Below are 23,788 nucleotides of genomic sequence, written 5' to 3'. Positions count from 1 at the left end.
TCAGATGAACCAGAATTCATCACCCATTCCTGGTTGACCTTGAGAAAGTGGTGGTGAGCTGCCTTCTTAATCCACATCCATTTGATATAGGTACACCCACAATGCTATTAGGGAGTGAGTTCCAGAATTTGACCCAGTAACACTAAAGGAACAATGATATATTTCCAAGTTAGAGTGATGAGTAGCTTGGAAAGTAACTTGCAGGTGGTGGTGTTGCCATGTACCAGCTGCCCTTTTCCTTCCAGATTGTAGTGGTCAAGATTAGGAACATACAATCAAAGGAGCCTTGGTGAATCTTGTGCATCTGATAGACGGTACACATTGCTGCTACTGAATATTGGTGGTGGAACGGTGAATGTTATGGATGGATTTCACTTTGTTGTCTCTTTTTAGAAATGTCTTTAACAATTAGTTTCTAAGAGGGCTAAGGAGTGGCAGATGGAGTTTAATTTAAATAAATGTGAGGTGCTACATTTTGGAAAAGTAAATCAGAGCAGGACTTAATAGTAAGGTCCTGGGGAATGTTGCTGAACAATGAGACCTTGGAGTGCAGGTTCATAGTTCCTTGAAAGTAGAGTCACAGATAGATAAAGAAGGCATTTGGTATACATTCCTTTATTGGTCAGAGCATTAAGTATAGGATTTGGGAGGTCATGTTATGGCTGCACAGGACATTGGTTAGGCCACTTTTGGAGTATTGCATGAAATTCTGGTCTCCTTCCTATCAGAAGGATGCTGTGAAACTTGAAAGAGTCCGGAAAAGATTTACAAAGATGTTGCCAGGGTTGGAGGATTTGAGCAATAGGGAGAGGCTGAACAGGCTGAGGCTATTTTCCCTGGAACATCAGATGCTAAGGGGATGACTTTATAGAGGTTTATAAAATTATAAGGGGTATGGATATGGTAAATAGCCAAGGTCCTTTCCCTAAGGTGGGGGAGTCCAGAACTAGAGGGTATAGGTTTAGGGTGAGAGGGGAAAGATATAAAAAGGGTCCTAAGGGACAATGTTTTCACACAGAGGGTGGAGTGTGTTTGGAATGAGCTGCCAGAGGAAGTGGTGGAGGCTGGTACAATTATAGCATTTAAAAGGCATCTGTATAGGTATGAATAGGAAGGGTTTAGAGGGATATGGCCAAGTGCTAGCAAATGGCACTAGATTGGAGGCAGCACGGTGGATCAGTGGTTAGCACTGTTGCCTCACAGTGCCAGGGACCTGAGTTCCCACCTCGAGCAGCTGTCTGTGTGGAGTTTGCACATTCTCCCATTGTCTGCATGAGCTTCCTCTGGGTGCTTTGGTTTCCTCCCATAGGCCAGGTGAGTTGGTCATGCTAAATTGCCTATCGTGTTAGGTGCATTAGTCAGGAGTAAATATGGGGTAGGAGAATGGGATTGGGTGGGTTACCCTTTGGAAGGTCGGTGTGGACTTATTGGGCCAAATTGCCTGTTTTTTCACTGTAGATTAGTTTAGGATATCTGGTCGGTATGGACAAGTTGGACTGAACGGTCTGTTTCCATGCTATGAATTTATGAGTCTATCTTCCCTGTGACAAATGTTAAGCTGACCTGCCCATAGTTTACTGTTTTCTGTCTCCCTCATTTTTATGGAATAAAGGAGATATGTTTAGTATTTTCCAGTCTAAAGGAATCTTCACCAAATATAGGGAATGTTGAAAAATTAGCACCAATGCATGAACTATGTGTGATTGTATGTTTTCAGCACTTCCAGGCATGACATTGGATGACTTTACTGAAGTATTTAAACATTTTTAGCACATAAAATTATATTATATATTTATCCCCTTTTCTTTGAACACTTGTTAAGTGTTCTGACCAGTTGCAATGCTGAGCACAGTGCTTCTGCACACAAAGACTATGTGATGCCCATATCCTTTGAATTATTAAAACAAAACATTGGAAAATGAAAACATGTCCATTTTGGCAGGAAGGATAAAAAAGAAACATATTGTCTAAATGGTGAGAGATTGCAAAGCTTTGAAATGCAGAGGAATCTAATTTTCTTACTGCATGAATTGCAAAAGTTTTGTATGCAAGTACAGGAAATAATTAGGAAAGCTCATTGAATGCAGTCATTTATTGCAAAGGGGATTGAATTAAAAAGTCATGCGGTTATGTTTCAACTATAAGGGCATTGATGAGATCCCATCTGGAGTAGGAAGCATATTGCATTGGAAGCAGCTTGAAGAAGGTTTTTTTAGATTAATACTTGAAACAGATGTGTTGTCTTATGAGGAACAGGGTTTGTATTCACTCTGTCCCTTTTAGGTATTTATTGTGATTGAGATTTGAAATCCCAGGCTGCTTTCAATATCCTACCCTCTGCAGATGCATGAATTCACTGTTGCTCTTTTCCTCTTGTTCTTAAAAAAAAGTTAACTATTGGGAAGCAGTACCAGACTGTGCCAAATGAAAGGAGTCAACTAACCGTAAATGGATTGCAGTTTTTACAAATCCTTTGCACTTGTAATAAGAGTCAGCATAAACTGCCTTCCAGTAATAAATTTAAGAGAAGGACAGAAAGTTGTATCACAAGAAATTATATTAGCATTCTGTTCGAGTTATGTCGTGCCTAGTCAGCGGTAAACATCAGATTGATTCATTGAGTTATTGCACTCTGTTTTGCATTCCTTTACATATATATGGGATCTAAACTGTGCCATAAGAAAAGATGGATGGTCAAGTTTCTCAGTCAAGAACTTGGAATATTCTGCATAATTGGAAACCTTTTGGGAGATCTTCTTAGGCAGTAATAACTGATTCTGACTAAATAATGACTAACTCGGGAATCAGGAGTCCAGATACTGTTCATTTTGAATGATGTAACTTCCTTTCTTCCAGTTTTCTGCAGAATGTCTTGCACCCATCTCAGAGCTGACACTGCAAGGGATCCTAACCAGCAGATGGCTTCCCTGCTCTCACTTCTTCTGGACTCTTCGTTGTTCTTGAGTTATTGGCGTTCATATTGACTTAGAATTGAGACCTTCCTCCACTAGTGAATGCACTCACCTTCCACCTCTTCAAGACTAGCATGACTTCATCCCCAGAAGAGCCAGTTGTGGCTTAAAATATAGGTAAACCATTCTTGAAGATATTAATGTAAAATGTCTTGTGATGTTTTTTTAAAAGCAGATTTCATTAGACTGAACCTGAATAGGCTCCACCTGAAGTAGAATGGAACCTGTATGACAGCAGTAAGGGTACAAAGGCAAATGGCAATTGTTTAAAATTAGTAAGTTATAGCAAAGCTACAAGAATGGAAATAAATTAATTATAAATAAAAGTGGAAGGACATTTTTATGGCATATTAAGCTAAGGGAGGGCATAGACGGTCAAGAAATAAATAGTGTTTTAGAACAGGAATACAAAAAGATGGCTAAGATAAAGTGAGAAGAATTGCTTCTATTAATAATTTAAACTGTTAAAGCAATACACAATTCTGTAATAAAACATGGATGACTGGAGGCAATCATTCATTTTGATGATTCATATATAGTTGACATTACTGAGGCATAGCTACAGAAAAATCAGGATGGAAATAACACACTGCAGAGCATAACACATTTGGAAAGGATAGAAAGATGGATGTGAAATAACTGTGCTTATTAAAGTTATTGTAATGACATTAGAAAATAAATGCGTAACTATCAGTAAAGCTGAAGTAGAATCGATATAAGATAATGCAAGATCAATCAAATTAATAGGGGTAGTTTACACACCCTGAATAGTGGAAGGGAGAAGGAGAAAAAAATAATTAGGTAAATCAACTAGAAAGAGAGATTTTGCAGCACACTAAAATTAATTAACCCTAAGGAGTACAAAAAGGGATACGCTAATGGAGCTCTCCCGGTGTCGACGCAACTCCTTCCTAAACCAGTATGAAAGAAACCTGGCAAAGAAACAACATACTACAATTTTGAAACTTGAAAGAAAAGTAAAATACAATTCTAGCAATACTCAGAAAATCCAACAGCATCTGAGGAAGAAACAGAGTTAGTACTCAAAGTCATCACATTTATCAGACTTGATTCACAATTGAATTTATTAATATGAAACGTCGATTCTCCTGCTCCTTGGATGCTGCCTGACCTGCTGCGCTTTTCCAGCAACACATTTTTCAGCTCTGATCTCCAGCAACTGCAGTCCTCACTTTCCCCCAGGTCATAACATGGCCAAGCAGGTTAATTGTTAACCTGCCAATCCTACCAACATGCTAATGGAAGACAGTAAGGGTGGGTGATCCTTCAAGTCAGCACGCTTGATGTTGACTGAAACCCCTCAATCTATAGCTTCTTGCTTCAGATTGATTAACCTGGTTGAGGAAAAGCAAGCTATGGATAATAGACATTACTATGAGTCTTATCTTCCTTGTGCAACTCCTGGTGTGGGTAGTGTTTTAAACCTAATAATAATTGAAGTCATGATAAGAAAAAGACTAAGTGTATGAACACCAGGGGAGAGTATCACAATAGAGAATGCATTAAGAATAGGAGAGAAGCATTTAAATTGTCAAGGAGCATAAAACAGTGCTGCATACTTTATAGGTACATAAATAAAAAATAAAGATGTTGAAATGGATATAGAATCACTCTGGGATGCAAAGGATAAAATCCTTGGCAATGATGACAAAATAGTTGAAATATTAAAGAATTATTTGCTTCAGTATTTACCAAACAGATGCATCAGATGGACATTTTATTGGAAGATTAGATTAGAAATTATGGTCCAGATTTTCTGATGACCAGGTATTTGGTTCTGCAGTGTTGGAGCAGTTCATGAAGACTCTGAGGAATTCCTGATAAGATAAAGGGTGTATAAATTCACAAATCACATAAAATAGCGATGCAGGTCAGCAAGGTATCCTAAAAAATACACACACAAAGAGAGCACGAGGGTTTAATTTGAGAGGGGTGGAATTCAAAAATAGAGAGCTTATGCTCAACTTGTACCAAATCTTGGTCAGAGCACACTTAGAATGTTATTTGCAGTTCAGATTGCTACATAAAAAAATGATATATAATCATAAGATAGGATGCAATAAAAATCTAGAAGAATCATATCAAAAGCATAGGTTATGCCAAACAGGAGAGGGTAAACACATCAGATCTCTTTTCTCTTGAAAAGATAAGGCTGATAGTTACAAAATGTTTTGATGGTACAGACAGAGAGGAAGCATTCCCACTATTGGGGATGAGCAAAACAAAAGGGAATGTGAGGATGTCACCAAGAAATCAACCAAAGAATGTTTAAAGAAATGTCTTTACCCAGGTTTTAGTTGGAATGTGGAGTTTGCTACCAAAGCAAATGGTTGAGCAAAATAGCATTTATGAGAGGAAAATAGAAAAGAAGGTCATGCTGACAATTTGATGAAGATGCATAGAAAAAGGATAAGTAGCATAAGTGCCAGCATGGATTATTTGGGTCAAATGGCATGTGCTGTAAATTCCATGTAACTTCTGTGTACTATATAAAAAAAAATGGACCCTGGTTTTAATTTATTTGTATTATTTTCAAAAGTGTTGTATGAAGGCATTAATCACTATGAAGTGAATGATATCTTTTATTAGTGTTCTCTTTGTGAAGGAAACTTTCTGCTTTTGATAATTCTTATTTTACTGATAGTTGTCAAATATCTTAAATTCAGCTTGTTTCTTAAAGGCATTTTGTTTTTGATTTTTCTTTTATCAATGGTGTCAGTCTCTGTGTTGGAAGCTATGGGTCAAACCCCACTCAAGACTTGAGCATAAATTGTAAGGTGACACTTCAGTGTGGAACTGAGGTGTGGAGATGCCTTTTGAATACCATGTTAACGTCCTAAATTCCAATGAATGTATCATTGTTAATTATCCATGCTCACATGCATATTGCCAAAAGTTCCACATAAAAAGATAACGTTTCCCCATCCCACAAAGGTATTATATGAAAAAAATTGGTTAATCGTACTTTTTAAAATGTACAGTCTCAATGGTAAAGACTTTGGCAAGCACTTGACTCAGATAAAGGAATTTGTGCCAATGCGTCATTGTGTTGTGACATCTTTTGCCCCTTTTTTGTGATGTCATTGTAACAACAAAGACACCCCGTTATTTTGCTCCTGTCCTGAAAAATGGTGGCAGTGTCCCTTTTTAAAAAAAAAGGTGTGACCAGAGATTCCTTCTTTAAAATAAGGTCTTTTGATTTTGCTAACTCTTTTTTTGACATTTCTCACTGTAATGCTTATCTGTTAATCAAATCTGTCCTTTATTTTATTGTTTTTTAGCTGGCTTTTTCACACTCCAGCTGTGCTGAATCCAAGAGGAGTTTGGTGCAGCTTGGACAATGAAAGCCAAGACCAAGCAGTGGAAGCAGCTAGTACTGATTGGGATACTGGCATGGGCACTCGTCTTCTTGCTGCTGTTTACATATTTCACAGACTCCAAAACAGATGAGCGTCCAGCCAGCTCTTTCACATTCACTGAGACAAGAAGGCTCTTCCCCGTACAGGGTAAACAGAGAGTCTTTATGGGAGCTTTCCCAAATCCAAAGGTCTCAGCAAGTCAAAGAGAAAATAGCCTTTTCTTTGAGAATGATGAAGATTCTGTGCATTCATTGCATTTAGATTCTTTGAATGATGGAAATCTAAAATGGAGCCAAGTGGAAGATAATGGTGAACTTCAAGTCAAGATAAGAGTGGAGAAGATGAAGATTGGCAGCGAGCAGCACATTCAACACAAGTTAATAAATACACTAGTTAAAATTGCTAAAGATGGCAATATGTACAAGGAAACAATTATTCAAGATACTAAATCTAAACCTCACAAAAGGATATCAAAAAATAAGCAAAAACAAAACTATGAAGTCGACTCATTTCTTGAAAATCTAGATTCCTTAGAGCTAGAGGACTTGGAGTTTTCAAAATCCAGTTCAGTGCTTGCCAACTTGTGGAGAGGAAATGTTTCATCTGGGATGCTGAATCCTCGTTTACGGAAAGCTATGAAAGACTATATGAATGAAAACAGGCATGGTGTCCAGTTTCAAAGGAAAAGTGGCACGGAAAAGATGATTGGAGAAGAGCTTCTCTGTGAACTCAAAGACAAAATCAAAGTAAGAACCCTCGACGGGAAGGAAGCTCCATTTTCTACAGCTAGATGGAAAAAGCATTTTCCTAAAATACCACTGAACAAGATCAGGACTAACACACAGGCCTACAGAAATTGTGCTGTAGTCACATCTGCTGGTTCAATATTGAATTCCTCCCTTGGCGAAGAAATAGGTAGGAACAGAATTTTTGTCATTTGAAGTAAAATTTGTTATTGGCTGAAAATTTCAGTTTGCAGATGTATAATGAGCAATCAAACAATTCTCAAGTGAAAGAAATTTCTGGAAGGTTGTTTTTACTCACTGAAGTGGTCATTGTATAATATTATGGTTGCATCTGTGTGCTTCCCACGAGAACAAGGTTTGTCGCTCAACATTGCATTTTTATAATTTCTGTTCTCCGGAATGTAGTGAGTCATGCCAGAGTAAATTCCTTATGTAATAATTTTCCAGTATATCACCAAGCAACCATTCTACTTGCTTCTAATTGAGGTCACCACAGTTGATGCAATCCAATCCAGTGGGCATCCTGCCATCCAGAACAGAAACCACGGCTCTATTCATTTATTTTCTTCCCGGGGGCAATCCTAAGGAACATTTGCAGTGCTGATTTAACTATGACAATCCTATGGATCAAATGGGGTATACTCTTGTTCCTTAGTCACAAACACCATATGCAACATTTCTGATTCACAAAATCAAGTCCTACCCTAAACTTGATGGGAATATTGTTATAGTCCAAAGATTACCACTGGATAAGTCATATCCCAGAATAGAATCTGGGATCATATTTAATTTAATGTGACTGCAGAAACATTAAGTACACAGAACATAGAACATAGAACATAGAACAGTACAGCACAGAACAGGCCCTTCAGCCCACGGTGTTGTGCCGACCACTGAGGCTGCAAATTTGGTTTTACGAATAAAAGAAGTTTATTATATAAGAGGAATTAAAGTAAAATAAAGTAAACTATTTAAACATAACAGTTTAATAGATTTCAAAGCACACACCAAATCAAAATTTCATCTACTCCCTAACACCATCGCTTTATCGTTATTCAAAAGCCACAGAAATGCCGTTTCTGTCAAATCTATAGGTTTTGACTTAATTGTTTCTTCACAGTTTCGGGCCTGTGAGATGCAAGATCTTTTACCTGGAATATTCACACAATTGAGATCTCAGACATTCTTAATCCTTTGATAATAAGCAGGTTTCTAACCAAATATTCCTGTTCTGGAAATTTCACATCTAAACTCATTCCCTGAGGTAATTTATTTCCAAACTTCTCTGAATAATCTCTCTTTTCTATGAACCATTGTAAGGTCCTGAACAGGTCCCTGTCAAACTGAATCCGAAAGCTTTCTAATTTCCATGCGGTTGTTTGCTGTGGGTTGAAATTTTGTGGAAGTATGTAAATTTGAGAGCTGTTTGATTTCTATATATGCAGACAACTCACAGGTGTGAGGTGGAGCAGTGGCAATAAAACAGTCTAATGCAGACTGATTTCTTTTTTAGCCTCGTGGAAAAAAACATTTCAACATATCAATTATATAGGAAACCATTATGCACACCTTGTGCTAGCTGGTCAGAGTAACATTTCCAGCTACAGTGTTAGTAAATGGTAATTCTGGAGAAAAAAGGAAATGCAAATAAATCTACACTAAAAATAATTTTCAGAATGATTTTATGTTTGAACAATGTGCTTTAACGTTATTCAATGGGAATGTAACATGAGTATCCCAACCAGTTTCACTGTTGTGCTGTAAAATTGCATTTCCATGCTGATTATTCCCCTCTTGCTCACGACCTCCCATCGATGTTCCATCCACTTTTATTCAACTCGCAACTACAAACTATTGGAAACAAAAGAGAAGTTTCAAAATAATTGGTGTGCTCTTTACAAACATTTTACTGTATTTGGTATAATTGCCATGTACATGAGCAAAGGCTGATCAGGGAAACATAAGTGTGTCAACTATGGACCGAAAAAATATTTAGAATACATTATATAATGAATATAATATTAGATTACAGGATTCAGTAAGCAAAACAAAATTGCATACATTTACAACAAGCTTTCTATGGCTTCAGAACATCCCAAATCATTTCAAATTGTTGTTGCATTTATAATACAAAATGTAACAGTCATTCTGAATATATTAATTGTCCACAAATAGCAATGCGCAAAAGATCAGTTAATGAGCTTTTTCAGTGAAATTTGTTTCAGGATAAATAGTAGTGAGGAGGTTGAAAAGGACTCTTTTGTTCTTAAAAACACGTGACCTGCCATTTATATCAAAGCAATTTGCTTATTATGTGTGATGAATTCCATAGAACTGTTGTCACAGAAGTTTTCCTCTGTTAAACTACCTGTATAGTCTCTTTCAGGCTTTTTGTAATCTAGGAGCACTTTTCCTGCCTGTATTTCTCCTGTTGATTTGAGATGTCTTTGAAGCTAGGAAATTCAACAATCACTACTTTATTCTGCTTTTAAAGTTTACCAGCTACCCCTTAATCCTTCTTTTTATCTCTCATGTTAATGTTTAGTAATTAGATTTCTATACACTATGAACTGCTGACAATGCCAGCCCAGTTAATAGCATTTAAGCAGCGTGTTTACAATTGACATCTTTGATAATGGCACTTGCACCTATGCCATCTTTAAGAGGATGTGATGCACGCACTCAAGTACCACCAGTCCAGAGCTGCCCTGCACAGTTTCTGACATTTGCCTCAGACATTGTAAATGGGGGAAAACCAATGCTTTGTTTCCTGGGCAGGGTACAGTGGGTAGTGCTGAATGGGATGGTGCCAACACAGTCCTTCTTTCTGCTCTAGGACCAGCAGTGGAGGCCATGACACAAGACATTACCAGGCTGGTTCAAATTGCCAGCTGGTTAAAAGCAGCCTAATCCATCTGGAGGAATACCCAGAGATGTAAGAAGAAGATTGTCCTTCTCCAGTTTGCCACCATCTTTTCTCTGATATCTCACAGTCACTCTCCGTGTGGTTTTGTACCCAGTGCCATACTCTACTATTGTTACAGTTGCTTGCCATTGTCCACTCACTCACATCCATCTCAACCCCAATCTTGCATGCCCTCTGTGCTGCTTACTCATTCACTCAGGACACCTTCCCAACAATAATAGATTAGATTACTTACATTGTGGAAACAGGCCCTTCAGCCCAACAAGTCCACACCGACCCGCCGAAGCGCAACCCACCCAGACCCTACATTTACCCCATTACCTAACATTACGGGCAATTTAGCGTAGCCAATTCACCTAACCTGCACATTTTTGGACTGTGGGAGGAAACCGGAGCACCTGGAGGAAACCCACACAGACACGGGAGAATGTGCAAACTCCACACAGTCAGTCGCCTGAGGTGGGAATTGAACCCAGGTCTCTGGCGCTGTGAGGCAGCAGTGCTAACTACTGTGCCACCATGCTGCCCCACTCACTTTCATCTCTGGAAGGACCTGCCCTCCCCCTCTCATTCCCTGAAGAAAACAGCCGACAATAGAGCAGAAAGAGTCAAGATGGGTTATGTGCTGCCTGTCATACAACACCTCCCTGCTAATCAGGTCAGAGTCCTGACCCTGACCACCCCATGCAAGGTCTGGACATTATAGCTTACTGTGCCATAAACTCCTGAAAAAAGGCTTGAAACACCTTGATGTGAGTGACATCTGCTGACATAATGACCAGCTTCCTCTCCCTGTGCTAAATGGTGGAGCAAGGAAGCAGTAGCATAAGCCTGGAATCTCTGGCTATGGTGGCAAACTACAAACAGGTAAGGCAAGGCAATGCAAGTAAGGGACATCCAAGTTGGCTCATGTGAGTGAACATATGAAAACAAGTGAAGAGTCCACAGGTACAGCCTGGCCCATCAGCTGAATGTGGGTCCCTGAGAGCAGTGTCCTTGTTGCAGCATTGTTATGATAGTTGCCAGTGCAGCACCAAGTATGCATCCTGTAAATGGATAAAAGCCATGCCATGAAGGTTCTTAGTAACAGGTACATGTTGGATGGTAGTATCCATGGGTGAGGAATGCATGTGGCTGGTACCCACGGAGCGTTTTCTGAGATGTCGGTATCCAGTTTCCGACATGCAGGTCGTTTGAAGTAAGTTGTAAGCTGAATCTGCGGGGGACATTGTTGAATTCAAGCTTGTTTGGGGTGTTTGGCAAAATAGGACACAATGTTAATGGGGTGAGTTGGGCTATAAATATGGTGTTTAGTAAGTGTTAATTTCCAGCAATCGGCTTCCTGCTGCTGCCTAGCAAGAATGTTGTACACTGCTTATGGAATACTTAGCAGATGACACAGGTTTCTGTCAAAGACAGGAGAACCTCATTGTACCTATTGGCCAATTCTGTCACACATCTCACCAAAGCCCATATCGTTCAGATCTCTATATGGTTCAATCCATAGATTTATTCATCACGTTTCTATATTACAGATTTAACTTTATTGAAAGAAGCACTCTCATTTGTAAATGACACTTAAGAAAGGCCAAAACCTCTTCACTGTTCTTGATGGGTCCACACTAGTTGACAGGCGTTGGTGAGTTCGATAGTTCCACGTGGTAGAACCAATGGCAATGAATCAACTTCTATTACACACCATCTCTAATATTCCTTCCCGTGGAAGAGTACATGATAATGATTAACTCCATATAAATTAGTACTTCTGACACCAATATAAAATTCAATTGAATAATTAGACAGAGTGCTATATGGTCAGAACTCTCTTGCAAATGTTGTCCATTCATTTCCTGATCAATCTCACCCATTTTACAGCTGCCAATAGGATGGACATCCCTGATCATAATATGTATCTCAAACGTTCTTCAAGTTAGCATTTGAAAGCAGATGTTGCTTCCTATTGTACATATTGTTTTAAACTATGAAGGAATCCATTACTTTATAATTTAAAAAGTGATCACATTTTAAATAATGGAGATAATCTTAAAATTACTGTTATTTATAAATTAATTGTAGAGATGAAAGTGTGGGAAATGGATTTTAATGCAAACAAGTGTGAGATCATTGATTTATGTTTTTCTGGTCCAAAATGAAAGTATTATTTTAAGAAATGAAAATGAGGAATTGTGGAGGCTCAAAAATGTATAGCCATCAATGTAAACAGAGCATTTAAATGTGGTGTCAGGTATACAAAGTAATCAAAATAATTAATGGCATAGATAATTAGACTACAAAAGGTGAACTATTTAATATGACTATATCAGCCTGGTTTCAGACAGAATCAATATGGTTTCATGAAAAGGAAATCATATTTGAAAGTTTAGAGTTCTTTTAAGATGATATGAACAGGATAGAAATGGGGGAAACTAATAGATGCAATATAGCTAGATTTCCAAAAGAAATTTGATAAAATGTCCTAAAAATGATTATTACACAAGAATTCATGGTGATGGGGTGTTATATTAGAATGATTAGAGGCTTGAATAAGAGCAAGCAGAGTTGGGATAGATGCATAAATTTCAGGCTGGAAATCTCTAACTAGTGGAGTGTCTCAGGGATCAGTGCTGCAATCTCAAATACTTATGGTCTAGGTTATTGGCTTGGATATAGATATTGCAATTGTACTTAGGTTTGCTGATAATACAAAGATGGTTGGAAGCAATTTGTGAGGAGGATATGAAAAAAAACCCTGCAAAGAGATTTGGTAGACTGAGAAAGTGAGCAGAGAATTAGCAGATTGGGTATAATATGAGTTGTGCACTTTGACAAGAATAGGAAAGCAGAATTTTATTTAAATGGAGGGACACTGCAAAACGCTTCAGCACAGAGGGATTTGAGTGTCCTTATACATTAATCACAAAATGTTAGCATGCATTTCTTTTTAATGTTCTTTCATTGATGTGGGTATCACTGGTTCGGTCAGCAGTTAATGTTCATTCCTAGTTACCCTTGGGGAGATTATAGAGAGCTGCCTTTTTGAATCACTACAGTCCATGTGGTGTTGTTTTGCAGTTCTGTTAGCAGATGAGTTCCATGATTGTGATCAAGTGACAGTAAAGAAATGGCAATTTAATTCTAAGTCAGGATGCTGTGTGGCATGAAGAGGAACTTTCAGGTGATGGTATTCCCAAGCATTTGTTACTGTTATCATTCTAGACTAACACTGTAATTGGGAAAGTAATTGGAGTGTCAGTATTTATTAAAGAGGAATGGTGGAAACAAGTTGAGGAACTTGCTACGATTGTGCAGAACATTTTGTAGACTATATCTTTAGTACTGCATACAGTTTTTGTCTCCATATTTAGGGAGAGATATGTGTGTAGTGGAAGCAGTTTAGTGAAGCTCACTGGATGGATTCCTTGGATGGAGGCATTATCTTGTGAGGAAGTGTTGAATTATATGGCCTATACTCACTGATTTTAGAAAAAATAGAAATGATCTTAGTGTAACATACATGATGCTAAAGGCTCTTTATATGGATTATGATCCTTGCTAATGGTAGTCCTGGATAATCAAATCCCAGAATGATACCTGACATGATAGATCAGGATTTAGATTTTCAGTTGAACAGATAGACATTATTCTGGTGTAGATGGGACCTGCATATAGGGATCCTGTGGAATTCCTTGTTTAGTGGACTCTGAAGCAATTTCCCAGGAAATGTAGGTCAATTTCTCCACACCTGGAACCCTTCAGAATGTTCCATTTAACTTAGATAAAACAGAAGGATCTGATTAAATTAAGTACAATAAACCATTAATTGTGTAACTATTAAAGTAACTACACATTTACCTCACACCCCCCCCAAAACAACTCCCACAGACCACTTAGACCCTCCAAACCCTAATCTGACACTCCCAGATTGACCACACTTTCCCTGCTCTGAACTCAAACACATTTCATGCCCAGGAGACATGCTTTCCCTTGTTTCACTCTGGATCCAGTCTGCCACTGCCGTCTCCAGGTCCCACATCCCATGAAAGAATAAAAGAAAACGACCAGGAATTGAACTTTCAAGGGTATTTAATGTTTAAGAAGAATGGACAAAAAGTAAAAAGAGATGGGGTTGCTCTGATATTAATGGATGAGATCAGTATATTAGTAAGGGAGGATCTCAGGTTAGATGAAGAATATGTGACAAATGTTTAACAAAAGTCCAACCCTATTACATCTGATTGAGTATTGATTTGTTCCACCCAATCAGCCATGGTTATATTGAATAGCAGGGCAGGCTCAATGGGCTGAATGGTCTACTCCTAGTCATACATTCTGAATTCTTCACTGTGTCTATCTTCTTTACACTTAAGTGTTTGCACTGAAGAACAATGCCCTGTTTTTCAGAAGTCCTGATGGTGATCTCTGAATTATAAATGGGAGTTACACATGGGGCCCCTGTGAAATTCCAATCGGAGCAGAATTCAAAAGAGTTGACCAGGAAGTTGAAGATTCTCCTGGGCAATTCCTCTAGGTCTGGAACCATCCGAAACTATCACCTAAAACTGAGATGTTCTGAGAGTCCTGCTGAAATTATAGTTACTCAGGAAAAGATACAATCTTGGATAACTTGTCTAACTCCTGACTAACTACTAAACTAATTGAAAACTTACATTGCAAATATCTACACCAGTCCTACACCCCTTACACCTCCTTCCCACCTTCTGCAAGCCTCTGACCTCCTCCATCTCAGCCAGGACTTGACCACCATCACTATATCATTTAGGCCTGGGACCAGACAAACCTTCCAGCTGTTGATTACCCCATTCGCTTTTGAACCTATTGTCCTCCAGTCTTATCCTTTCCCTGGTCTGGGTCCAACCACCCTCTTATCCCTATTTGATACCCAAAATCCCCATCTCCCCCACACTGGATCCAACCACCCTCTTAACCCCACTCAAGACCAAACAACACCCCCTCTCTTCCCCTGTTTTGGACTCACCTCCTCTAATACTAGAAATAGGATGTCAATGGACCAGATAAGTAGAGTGCTAGGGGGCAGGGTGCCATATGGTGAAAGATGGCAAGAGAGCCAGGTAAGTGTTTCATTATTCAGTGTAGGTTGAGAAGAGTGGTAGAAACTGGGCCAGGTGACAAGGATGGAGGGTATCTGGTTGGGTGGGATTCTAGGATGGGTGTTGATATGGCATTAGAGGTAATGGGGTTGGGTCCTGTGTATGGGAGAGTGAGTGCAGGGGTGGGTGTAGGGGCAGATCAGGTCTGGTGTGGGGGCCAATGTTTTACACAGAGGCTGGTTCATGTGTGGAATGGACATTCTAAGGTAGTGATGGATGTGGGCACAGTTACAATATTCAAAAGACATTGGGGTAACTACATGAATAGGAAAGGTTTGGAGGAATATGGGCCAGGAGCGGTCAAGTGAAACTAGTTTAGTTTGGGATTACGTTTGGCATGGATTGGTTGGATCGAAGGGTCTGTTTCCATGCTGTATGACTCAATGACTATGACTGGTTGCCAAGAGACTAGCTTTTTATATCAGATATTTTGCATTGAATTCAAATTTCACCATCTATCATGACAGGATATGAACCCCTGTCCTCAGATTATTAGTGTGAGGTTCTGGATTATCAAATTTATGACATTACCATTACTCCAACACTTTCCCTGGTGACCATTCTGCCAGATTTCAACAATAGCAATTGGAGCAGACCGATGCATTTCTGTCTGTGCCTTTACAACGTCTCCCCTGCATTCAGGTAGTGAGCTCTTAACATTTTATTGTGACATCAATCTACTTTCAAAGCATACTCATGCTTATCCTTATTTCTTCTGTCTTATCTCTCCCCAGCATCTTTTGGATTTCCTGTTTCCAACTTTGCTTCCTTCTAATTCACAGTACTCCTTGGATTGCTATCCCTCAGCAATCTAGTTTAAGGCTCACCACCACATGCCACTGGAAATAATCCTGTGATGGCTGCTCTTGAGGTCCTACTTCTTAATTTCCTTCCTAAACCCCTAGATCTATCTTCAGGACCTCATCCCTCTTTCATCCCATGTCATTGGTACTAACATGGCCACGATGTCTGGCTGGTCCACCTCCATAGAAGAATGTCCTGCAGCCGTTCCATGCCATCCTTCATCCTGCTACCAGGTGAGGCAACCCATCTTCCAGGAATCAAGTTTACCGCCACAAAATGATCCTTGAAGTTGGAATTCTTCATTTATTCTTCCCCTTCCACTGTACAGCTGAGTTATCCATGCTGTCATGGCCTAGGTTCTGACTGTACTCCCTGAAGACCCACTACCCTCACCAGTTTCCAAAATGGAATTCTAATTAGTAAGCGTGAAAGACAAGAGGTTCTCTTGCATTATCTGCCAGGTTTTCTTAGACTGCCAAGTTCTTACCCATTGCCTGTCTGTCAGTATGATTCCAATCTGCTGTGTGACCAGTTCATTGGATGTGCTATCCATATGGTCCCCTGCCTCTCAGATGCACAACAGTGCTTCCAGCCACGACTTGAGTTGGCAGTCAATTCACTGTGAGCACATATTGCGCTGTTGGCAAAGATCAGGTGAGTTTCATCCCTAGGTTACTAAGTTTAGAATTACAGAGCTCATTGCACAAGCTTGGCTATGTTACATATCTCTTAGGTCTCTTGTTAAACTAACACATATTTGTAACGTTTTCTGAATCTATTTTTTCATTGAATTTTGCATAATAGTTTGGACAACTGGATATAAGTATGCTGACAACGCAAACCAAGTTATAAACATTTGGGGAAATTTCCCCCAACACACGACCATCCTGCCCTTGAAAAGCAAGGAAGCCTTATTTTAAGTTGTTAAACGTGGTCAATTTCTACCATTTCAATCACTCTGTGGGAGTGTTGTATCTTGTACATGCATATCAGAAACTGATCATGAGAGGAGCCCGCTGATGGTGTGAAGCATATAACAAAAATTTGATTTCACTTCCATTTGTCATACGGGAATTATATCTTTGGGAGAAGAGTATGACATAAAAGCATTTGTAACAGTCCAACACCATGCTGAGTTTTTATTGGGAAACTACAGGGGGCTGTAAACAAGGCTGAAAATGATTTGAATTTGAAACACTTTTGTGTGAAACCCTCAGTGCATTCTTGACTCAACCCTGAAGTGAAGCAAAGCTTTTTATGACCTTGCAAGAGCAACTTTGAGCCAAATAATTGACAAAAGATTTTTATACCAAAATCACAGAATTTTATAGACTGGCAGGATACTCTGGCTCGACCAGTCTCCACCAGCTCTCTGAATGAGCATTATGACCGAGTGCCATTCTCCCTCTAACCCCACACATTGGTTCTGTTCAAATCATTATTTCACATCCTTTTAAATGCCTTGATTGAATCTGCTCCCACATTACTTCCAGGCAGTGCATTCCAGACCCAAACTACTCTGTGGGACCAGTATGTTATCAGATTGCACTTGTTTTGTTTCACAAATTATTTTAAATCTAGGCTTTTCATTCCCAATGCTTTTACAGGTTTCTCCTTATCAACTCTGTCCAGAAGCCTCATGATTTTGAGTACCTGAGACCATCAGATGTAGGAGCAGAAGTAGCCATTTGGCCCATCAAATTCAATCCATCATTCGATGATATCATGGCTGATCTGATAATCCTCAACTCCACCTTTCTGCTTTTAACCTCTAACCTTTGATTTTCTTACTGATTAAAAACTATCAATCTCAGCTCTGAATATACTCAAAGATCCCGCCTCAACAACCATCTGATAAAGAATTTCAGTGATTCACTATCCTCTGAAAGAAAGAAATCCTCTTCATCTCTATCTTAAATATGCGACCTATTACTCTGAGATTATGCCCTCTAGTCCTTGACAATCCCACAAAGCGAAACAGCCTCTATTCTGTTAACTGCCCTAGGAATCCTTATGTTTTTTTGCCTTCATGTAGGTTCACAAAAGTTGGGCATCACTGGTTAGGTAAATTCAAATGTCACCATCTGCAAAGGTGGGATTCAAACCTATCCATTATGTTGAGGTTGTACAGGACATTGGTGAGGCCTTCTTCAGGAATATTGTGTCTAGTTCTGGTCGCCCAGTTATAGGAAGGATATTACCAAGCTGGAGAGGGTTCAGAAGAGATTTTCCAGGATGTTGCCGGGTATGGAAGGTTTGAGTTATAAAAAAAGGCTGGGAATTTTTTCACTGGAGTGTAGGAGATTGAGAGGTGACCTGATAGAAGTTTATAAAGTAATGAGAAGTATAGATAAGGTGAATGGTAGCTGTCTTTTCCCTAAGATAGGGATTTTCTGGAGTCGGGGGGTACATTTTTAAGGAGAGAGGAGAGCAATTTAAGAAAGACATGACAATTTCTTTACACAGAGAGGGTTTTGAGTGTGGGATGAACTCGAAAAGAAAGTGCTAGATGTGGGTACAGTCACAACGTTTAAAAGACATTTGAACGGATAAGTGAATAGGAAAGGTTTGGAGGGATATGGGCCAGGAGCAAGCAGATGGAACCAGTTTAGTTGGGATTATGTTCAGCGAGGACTGGTTGGACCAAAGGCTCTGTTTCTATGCTGCATGACTCTATGACTATATCATTGGCCTGTAGTTCTGGATTGCTAGTCCAGTTGCATTACTGCTGCACCATTTCTTCCTCCATGTTTCAATAAGACCTCCTCTCATTCTCCTGAACTCCAATAAGTATAGGCCCAACCTATGTAACCTCTCTTCATAAGGAAATCCCTTCATACCCCAGAATCAACCTTATGAGCCTTCTCTGGACTGCCTCCAATACCAATATATCTTTCCTTAGATAAAGGGACCAACACTTTTGTTAAATCTCCTCTTAGCCTTCTCCTCTCCAAGGAAGGAGCCAAATTTCTCCAGCCTATCTTCAGAAATGAAGTTTCTCATTCCTGCACCTTTTCTTATAACCTCTTCGGCACTCCCTCCAATACATTCAAGTGCACTGAGACGTACACAGTACTTCAGCTGAGATCAAAGTTATATCTTATACCTTAACTTTCTTGTACTTGTTACTCTGTGCCCCCAGTAATAAAGCCTAGAATACTGTTTCCTTTACTGACTGATCTCTCCACCTTCAATGACTTATGCACATATGCACCCAGGCCTCTCTGTCCCTGCACAAAATTTAGAGTATTTTTTAAAGTTATAGCTGTCTTTGTGAAAGTATTTTTCTCCATCCATTTCTGGGTGAGAATGTTTAATGCAATTCAGTAAAAGCCTCAAGTCTTATTCAGTGTCGCCTGTTTTATGAGTAAAATGTAACACAAAGGTTGGCGTACACCACTGGAAGGAACACATTAAACAACTCTCAAAAAAAATCTACTCTGCCATCTTGTGGCCACAAATGTTTATATCAATATTTGGTATACAATAATTGCTCAACAGCACTCATCAATAATGTACATCTACAGACACGGTGTATATTTCACATACCACTATAGTTGGAAAGGAGATGCCGTCCACATCAATTAATTGAGTGGATTTGAAATTCTGCTGCAATCCAAGCTGTACTGTTATACAGTGTTAGATCAGACACCAATAAGATTAGCAGACTGACTAATTCAAATGTCCACTCAGATGTGCAATGCAGAAACTAACCATGAATTTAATCACTCATTGTTTATCGGCTGACACACTTTTTTTTATTAATACCTATCACATTTTCTGGTTTGCTAGAAACTGGTGCAATTCTGTAAAGGTTCCATTATAGTCCCTGAAAAATCAAAAATATTGGCCACAAAAATTAATATGTGTGCATTATTCATTGGCAGAGGTGGACAGAAAAATGAATTGTGGATGATTTTTGATCATTATTTGGCAGTATAATGCTTCACACATAAAGTAACATCGTTACAAGAAGCTCCGTTGCAATTTATAGTATGGAATTCCTTTAAAGTATCTAAGAAGTGAATCGTGTATATACAGATTTTTTTAAAAAGGAAAATCTTATTATAATTTGGCAGAGAATTCAATAAATGGTATAAACATTCCTTAGCTCTAGTTTGTGAGCATTCTAAGAAATGGAAACATTTTACTCTGACTGAGATGGAATGCCGTTTCTTTGTGTCTCAATGCAACAACTAGACTGAAAAGCAGGAGGTTCTTCAACTTGGGAATGGGTCAGGGTTTGTCACATGATTGTCACTCGCAATTTATTACGTATGTATGCATGAGGAACTGCAAACTTTATGGGTAGTCAGATAGGAAATTCCCTCCTACCCCACTTCCCCACTCGTACAACACCTAAACACGAGACCTCAGGGGTTCCAAATTCTGAGTGCCACATTTAAAAGGCACCCTAACAACACTCTTTGCTCCATAGCCTAAGAGCATCACTCAATCTCTCCTCATCACCCTCACCCAGCCATGGAGATGTCAGACTAGGTATAAAGAAGCACCGCACTTTAGTGATGGCTCCTTCCCTGAAGCTACTCAAGAGAGCAAGGCAGCTTTTTTCTCTAGGGATGGGAACAGTAGGCCATCCCAAATGACAAAGGTGGCATGGACAGAGCAGCCAGAGAAGGTTAGCACTCATGGTTCCACTGCCACAACAGGATATGTACTGCTGCCTACTCAGTGCTTCATGCTCCCGTGAGTGAGAGTTGGCTTAATAAGGTTATCACGCGGAGGACTGTCACACACCAGATGAGTGCAAGGCAACTCCATCAGATGTATCATAGAATCAATGTATATCCCTTTGCTGCAACTGCCACTGTAGCATTACATGTTTTTAAAATCATTTGTAGGGCCTTGGCATTACTGGTTGGACAGTATTTTTATTGCCCGTCCCTAGTTGTCCTTGAGAAAGTGGTGGTCAGATGCCTTCATGAGCCACTGCAGTCCACGTGCTGTAAATCAACCCACAATGCTGTTAGGGAGGGAATTCAAAGATTCTGATCCAGCGACAGTGAAGGAACGGTGATATATTTGCAAGTCAGGATGGTGAGTAGCTTGGAGGTAGGTGTTTCCATGTATCTACTGTCCTTCTGGATGGAAGCGGTCGTGGGTTTAGAAGGTGTTGTCCGAGGATTTTTGGTGAATTTCTGCAGTGCATCTTGTTGATGGTACACACTGCTGCATCCCAATAATGCTGCCTCTCTCACACTTCTGACAGAACTCACACTTAAACTTATAAGGAGCCTTAACACTTGACAGTTCACAAAGCATCAGCTCATTTACCTTTCATCACTTTGAGAACATACACAGAGACTTTTATTCATTTAATGGGTAGACGAAATAGGGTTGACGGCCTTAATTCCTTAAGCACCTCCAACTGCCCCTTCTCCTCAAGGGGAGAGGGAAGTGCTATTGCACACTGCCAGGGAGCAGGAGTGATAGACAGACACCAAGGAATTATCATTTCAGCATACTCCAGAGTATGACAAAGGAGTAGTGCCCCAAAGGCTTGTGATTTCAAATAAACCTGTTGGACTATAACCTGATGCCGAGTAACTTCTGACCTACTCCAGTGTACACTACCTTTGCTCTTTCAATGGTACAAATACTTAAGAACATAAGAAAGCCATTCAGTCCATCAAGTATGCTGTGCTGTTCAATGCGATTATGGTTGATTGAAAACTTTTATGCTTTTTACTCCATCACAGGTAATCGGAAATCTGTCAATCCTGACCTTGAACATACTCAAAAATTGAACCTCTACAATCTAATGTGGTAGAGAATTCCCAAGGTTCACAACTTTGTATATGACATAATTTATCCTCCTCTCAGACCTAAGTGGCATCCCCTTATTTTTAAATTGTGGCCTCCGATTTTAGGCTCTTCAACCAGAGGAAACATCATCTCTGCATCGACCCTGCCTATCCCTGTAAGGATTTTGTAGTTATTTCCATCAGGTCAGGTTCTGGACAATGGGATCACACCGAAGCGGTGACCTCTAAGCAGGCTGGAGAACTCTGTCCTGGACCACCAGAGGACATCCATCAAAGTCATTGGAGACAAGCTGACAAAGTAGTCAGTGGCAAGTTCAGCAATGGCTGCTGTGGTTCCACCAATAGGAAAATAACCATTAAACAATATTGAAGTCACCTTGGGTGCACGACTTTCAGTTGATGTCCTGCATACTGGGGTCATTAACTAGGTCTTCTGGAGCTACCCCTTGTCGCTCTTGAGACAGCCCTGGAGATCACAGAAACGTTACAGTGCAGAAGGAGGTTATTTGGCCCAAATCTCCAAATAAATGTAATGACTTAAAGCCAGTCTCCTGCCTTTTGCTTGTACTCTCACACATTGTTAAAATGAAAACAATCACGTGGCCTACTTGAGTGCCACAGGTGAACCTGCCCCCATCACTTGTTGCTTGAAAACATTTTTAATGCAAGGACGCAATTATTCAAGGAACCTGGAATATATACAGAATGTGAGTATTGTGACAGTTTCCTGGATATTGGGCATACACATTTAGGAATTGTTTCTTGTGGTCAAAGTTAGCTGGCCATTCAAGGAGTGATATCCCTTTCTGCTCAGGAACCTGTCTGAATGAAGCCACGGTTGAGATCTGTATTTGTACAATTTGATGCTGCTTGTATGAGTGAACTCAGTGATGACTGCAAATCTGACAATTTGGGCACCTTGGCTCTCTGAGTCCATATTTAACAGGACAAGAGGTATGCCATGCTGTAAAGGACACTGGAGAACTCTTGATTGTAATGGGGTGGACCATATGGGACATGTCCCTAAATGAGGTTTAAAAAGCACTGGCAGCAAGCATGTTCTATGCTGCTGTGATTTTCAGCCTTGTTGATATTTAGTTTCCCCCAAATGACCTGTAATCTGTCAGCAAGAGGTGCGGGTATAAGTAATGGTTTTGCTAGGCTTGTGAAGACATCTCCAGAACTGTTTTTAAATTCATTTGTAGATCAATGCAACTCTTTTCTTTTTGTAGCCTATGTGATCCTGGTTCTGCTCTTCAGGCACCTTGTCCACAGCTGCAGGCCGGAGTCTTGTCTTTTCACTTTCATTGACGCTGGGCCTTCCTTCTTTTTCTTTCCTGCTTACCTCGCAATGTTAGTAAAGCTGCTGAGTTAAGTTGGTCACATTGGCAGGCAAGTACTGATTTGTGGAGAAAAGGTCAGCAGTGAGGTGTTTGTTTTCCATTTGAGGTATGGACACAGTCAATATTCCTTTCATCCATAACCAGGCAGCTCTGGTATTGGGTGACTCTACAGCCACCTCTACATCCTCCGTGTCCCATGACAGATTTTCCAACTCTTGATGTTATCACATGCAAGGTCTTTGTAGCTTTGATCTTTACATTGTTTTCCATGCATTAGCTCAAACTGACTGTTGGTGGAACCTTCACTATCCCCTGTGATACAGCCTCGCATCATTGCAAGCTACAGCTGCATAACAGTTTCATCCCCATGTCCATAACATGGGTCCGTGAATGTTCCTCCATGGCTGAATGTGGAATATTGCACGCAGCACCCTCACTACTCTGGGGCATCTTTCACAGAGGTAGATGAATCACAGAACATGTTGAGTTGCTAGTGTTAGGATTCGAAAGAGGTTATTCACCTTTACTTTGCAGTGAGTGCTTCTATTCAGTGCAAAAGTCTTAACTGAGCACTCAAAATCGTAGTATTTTCCAGTATCTGTTCCAATTCCCTCAGCTGGGTGTGTTTGTGTTGTACAAGAATATGTGCAAACAAATTTTGGATCCATCCCATGTATAATTCATATTCTCTAAGATGTTTTC

General features: G+C 39.8%; 1 protein-coding gene across 1 annotated transcript in view; it reads left to right on the top strand.

Annotated features, from left to right (window-relative positions):
- The window catches only part of st6gal2a (ST6 beta-galactosamide alpha-2,6-sialyltranferase 2a), an 82,298-nt gene that overhangs the window by 32,093 nt on the left and 26,417 nt on the right, over positions 1–23,788 (top strand). Inside the window, exons 2-3 of the mRNA XM_060826665.1 lie at positions 2,857–3,089; positions 6,275–7,267. Coding sequence (XP_060682648.1) covers positions 6,334–7,267 — 934 coding nt within the window. The 5' untranslated portion in view covers positions 2,857–3,089; positions 6,275–6,333. The remainder of the gene's footprint in view (positions 1–2,856; positions 3,090–6,274; positions 7,268–23,788) is intronic.

This window comes from Hemiscyllium ocellatum, chromosome 6 (assembly GCF_020745735.1).
Source record: "Hemiscyllium ocellatum isolate sHemOce1 chromosome 6, sHemOce1.pat.X.cur, whole genome shotgun sequence".
Taxonomy (NCBI): domain Eukaryota; kingdom Metazoa; phylum Chordata; class Chondrichthyes; order Orectolobiformes; family Hemiscylliidae; genus Hemiscyllium; species Hemiscyllium ocellatum.
Note: the sequence above shows the minus strand (reverse complement) of the source record. Positions and strands in the feature narration are given on the sequence as shown.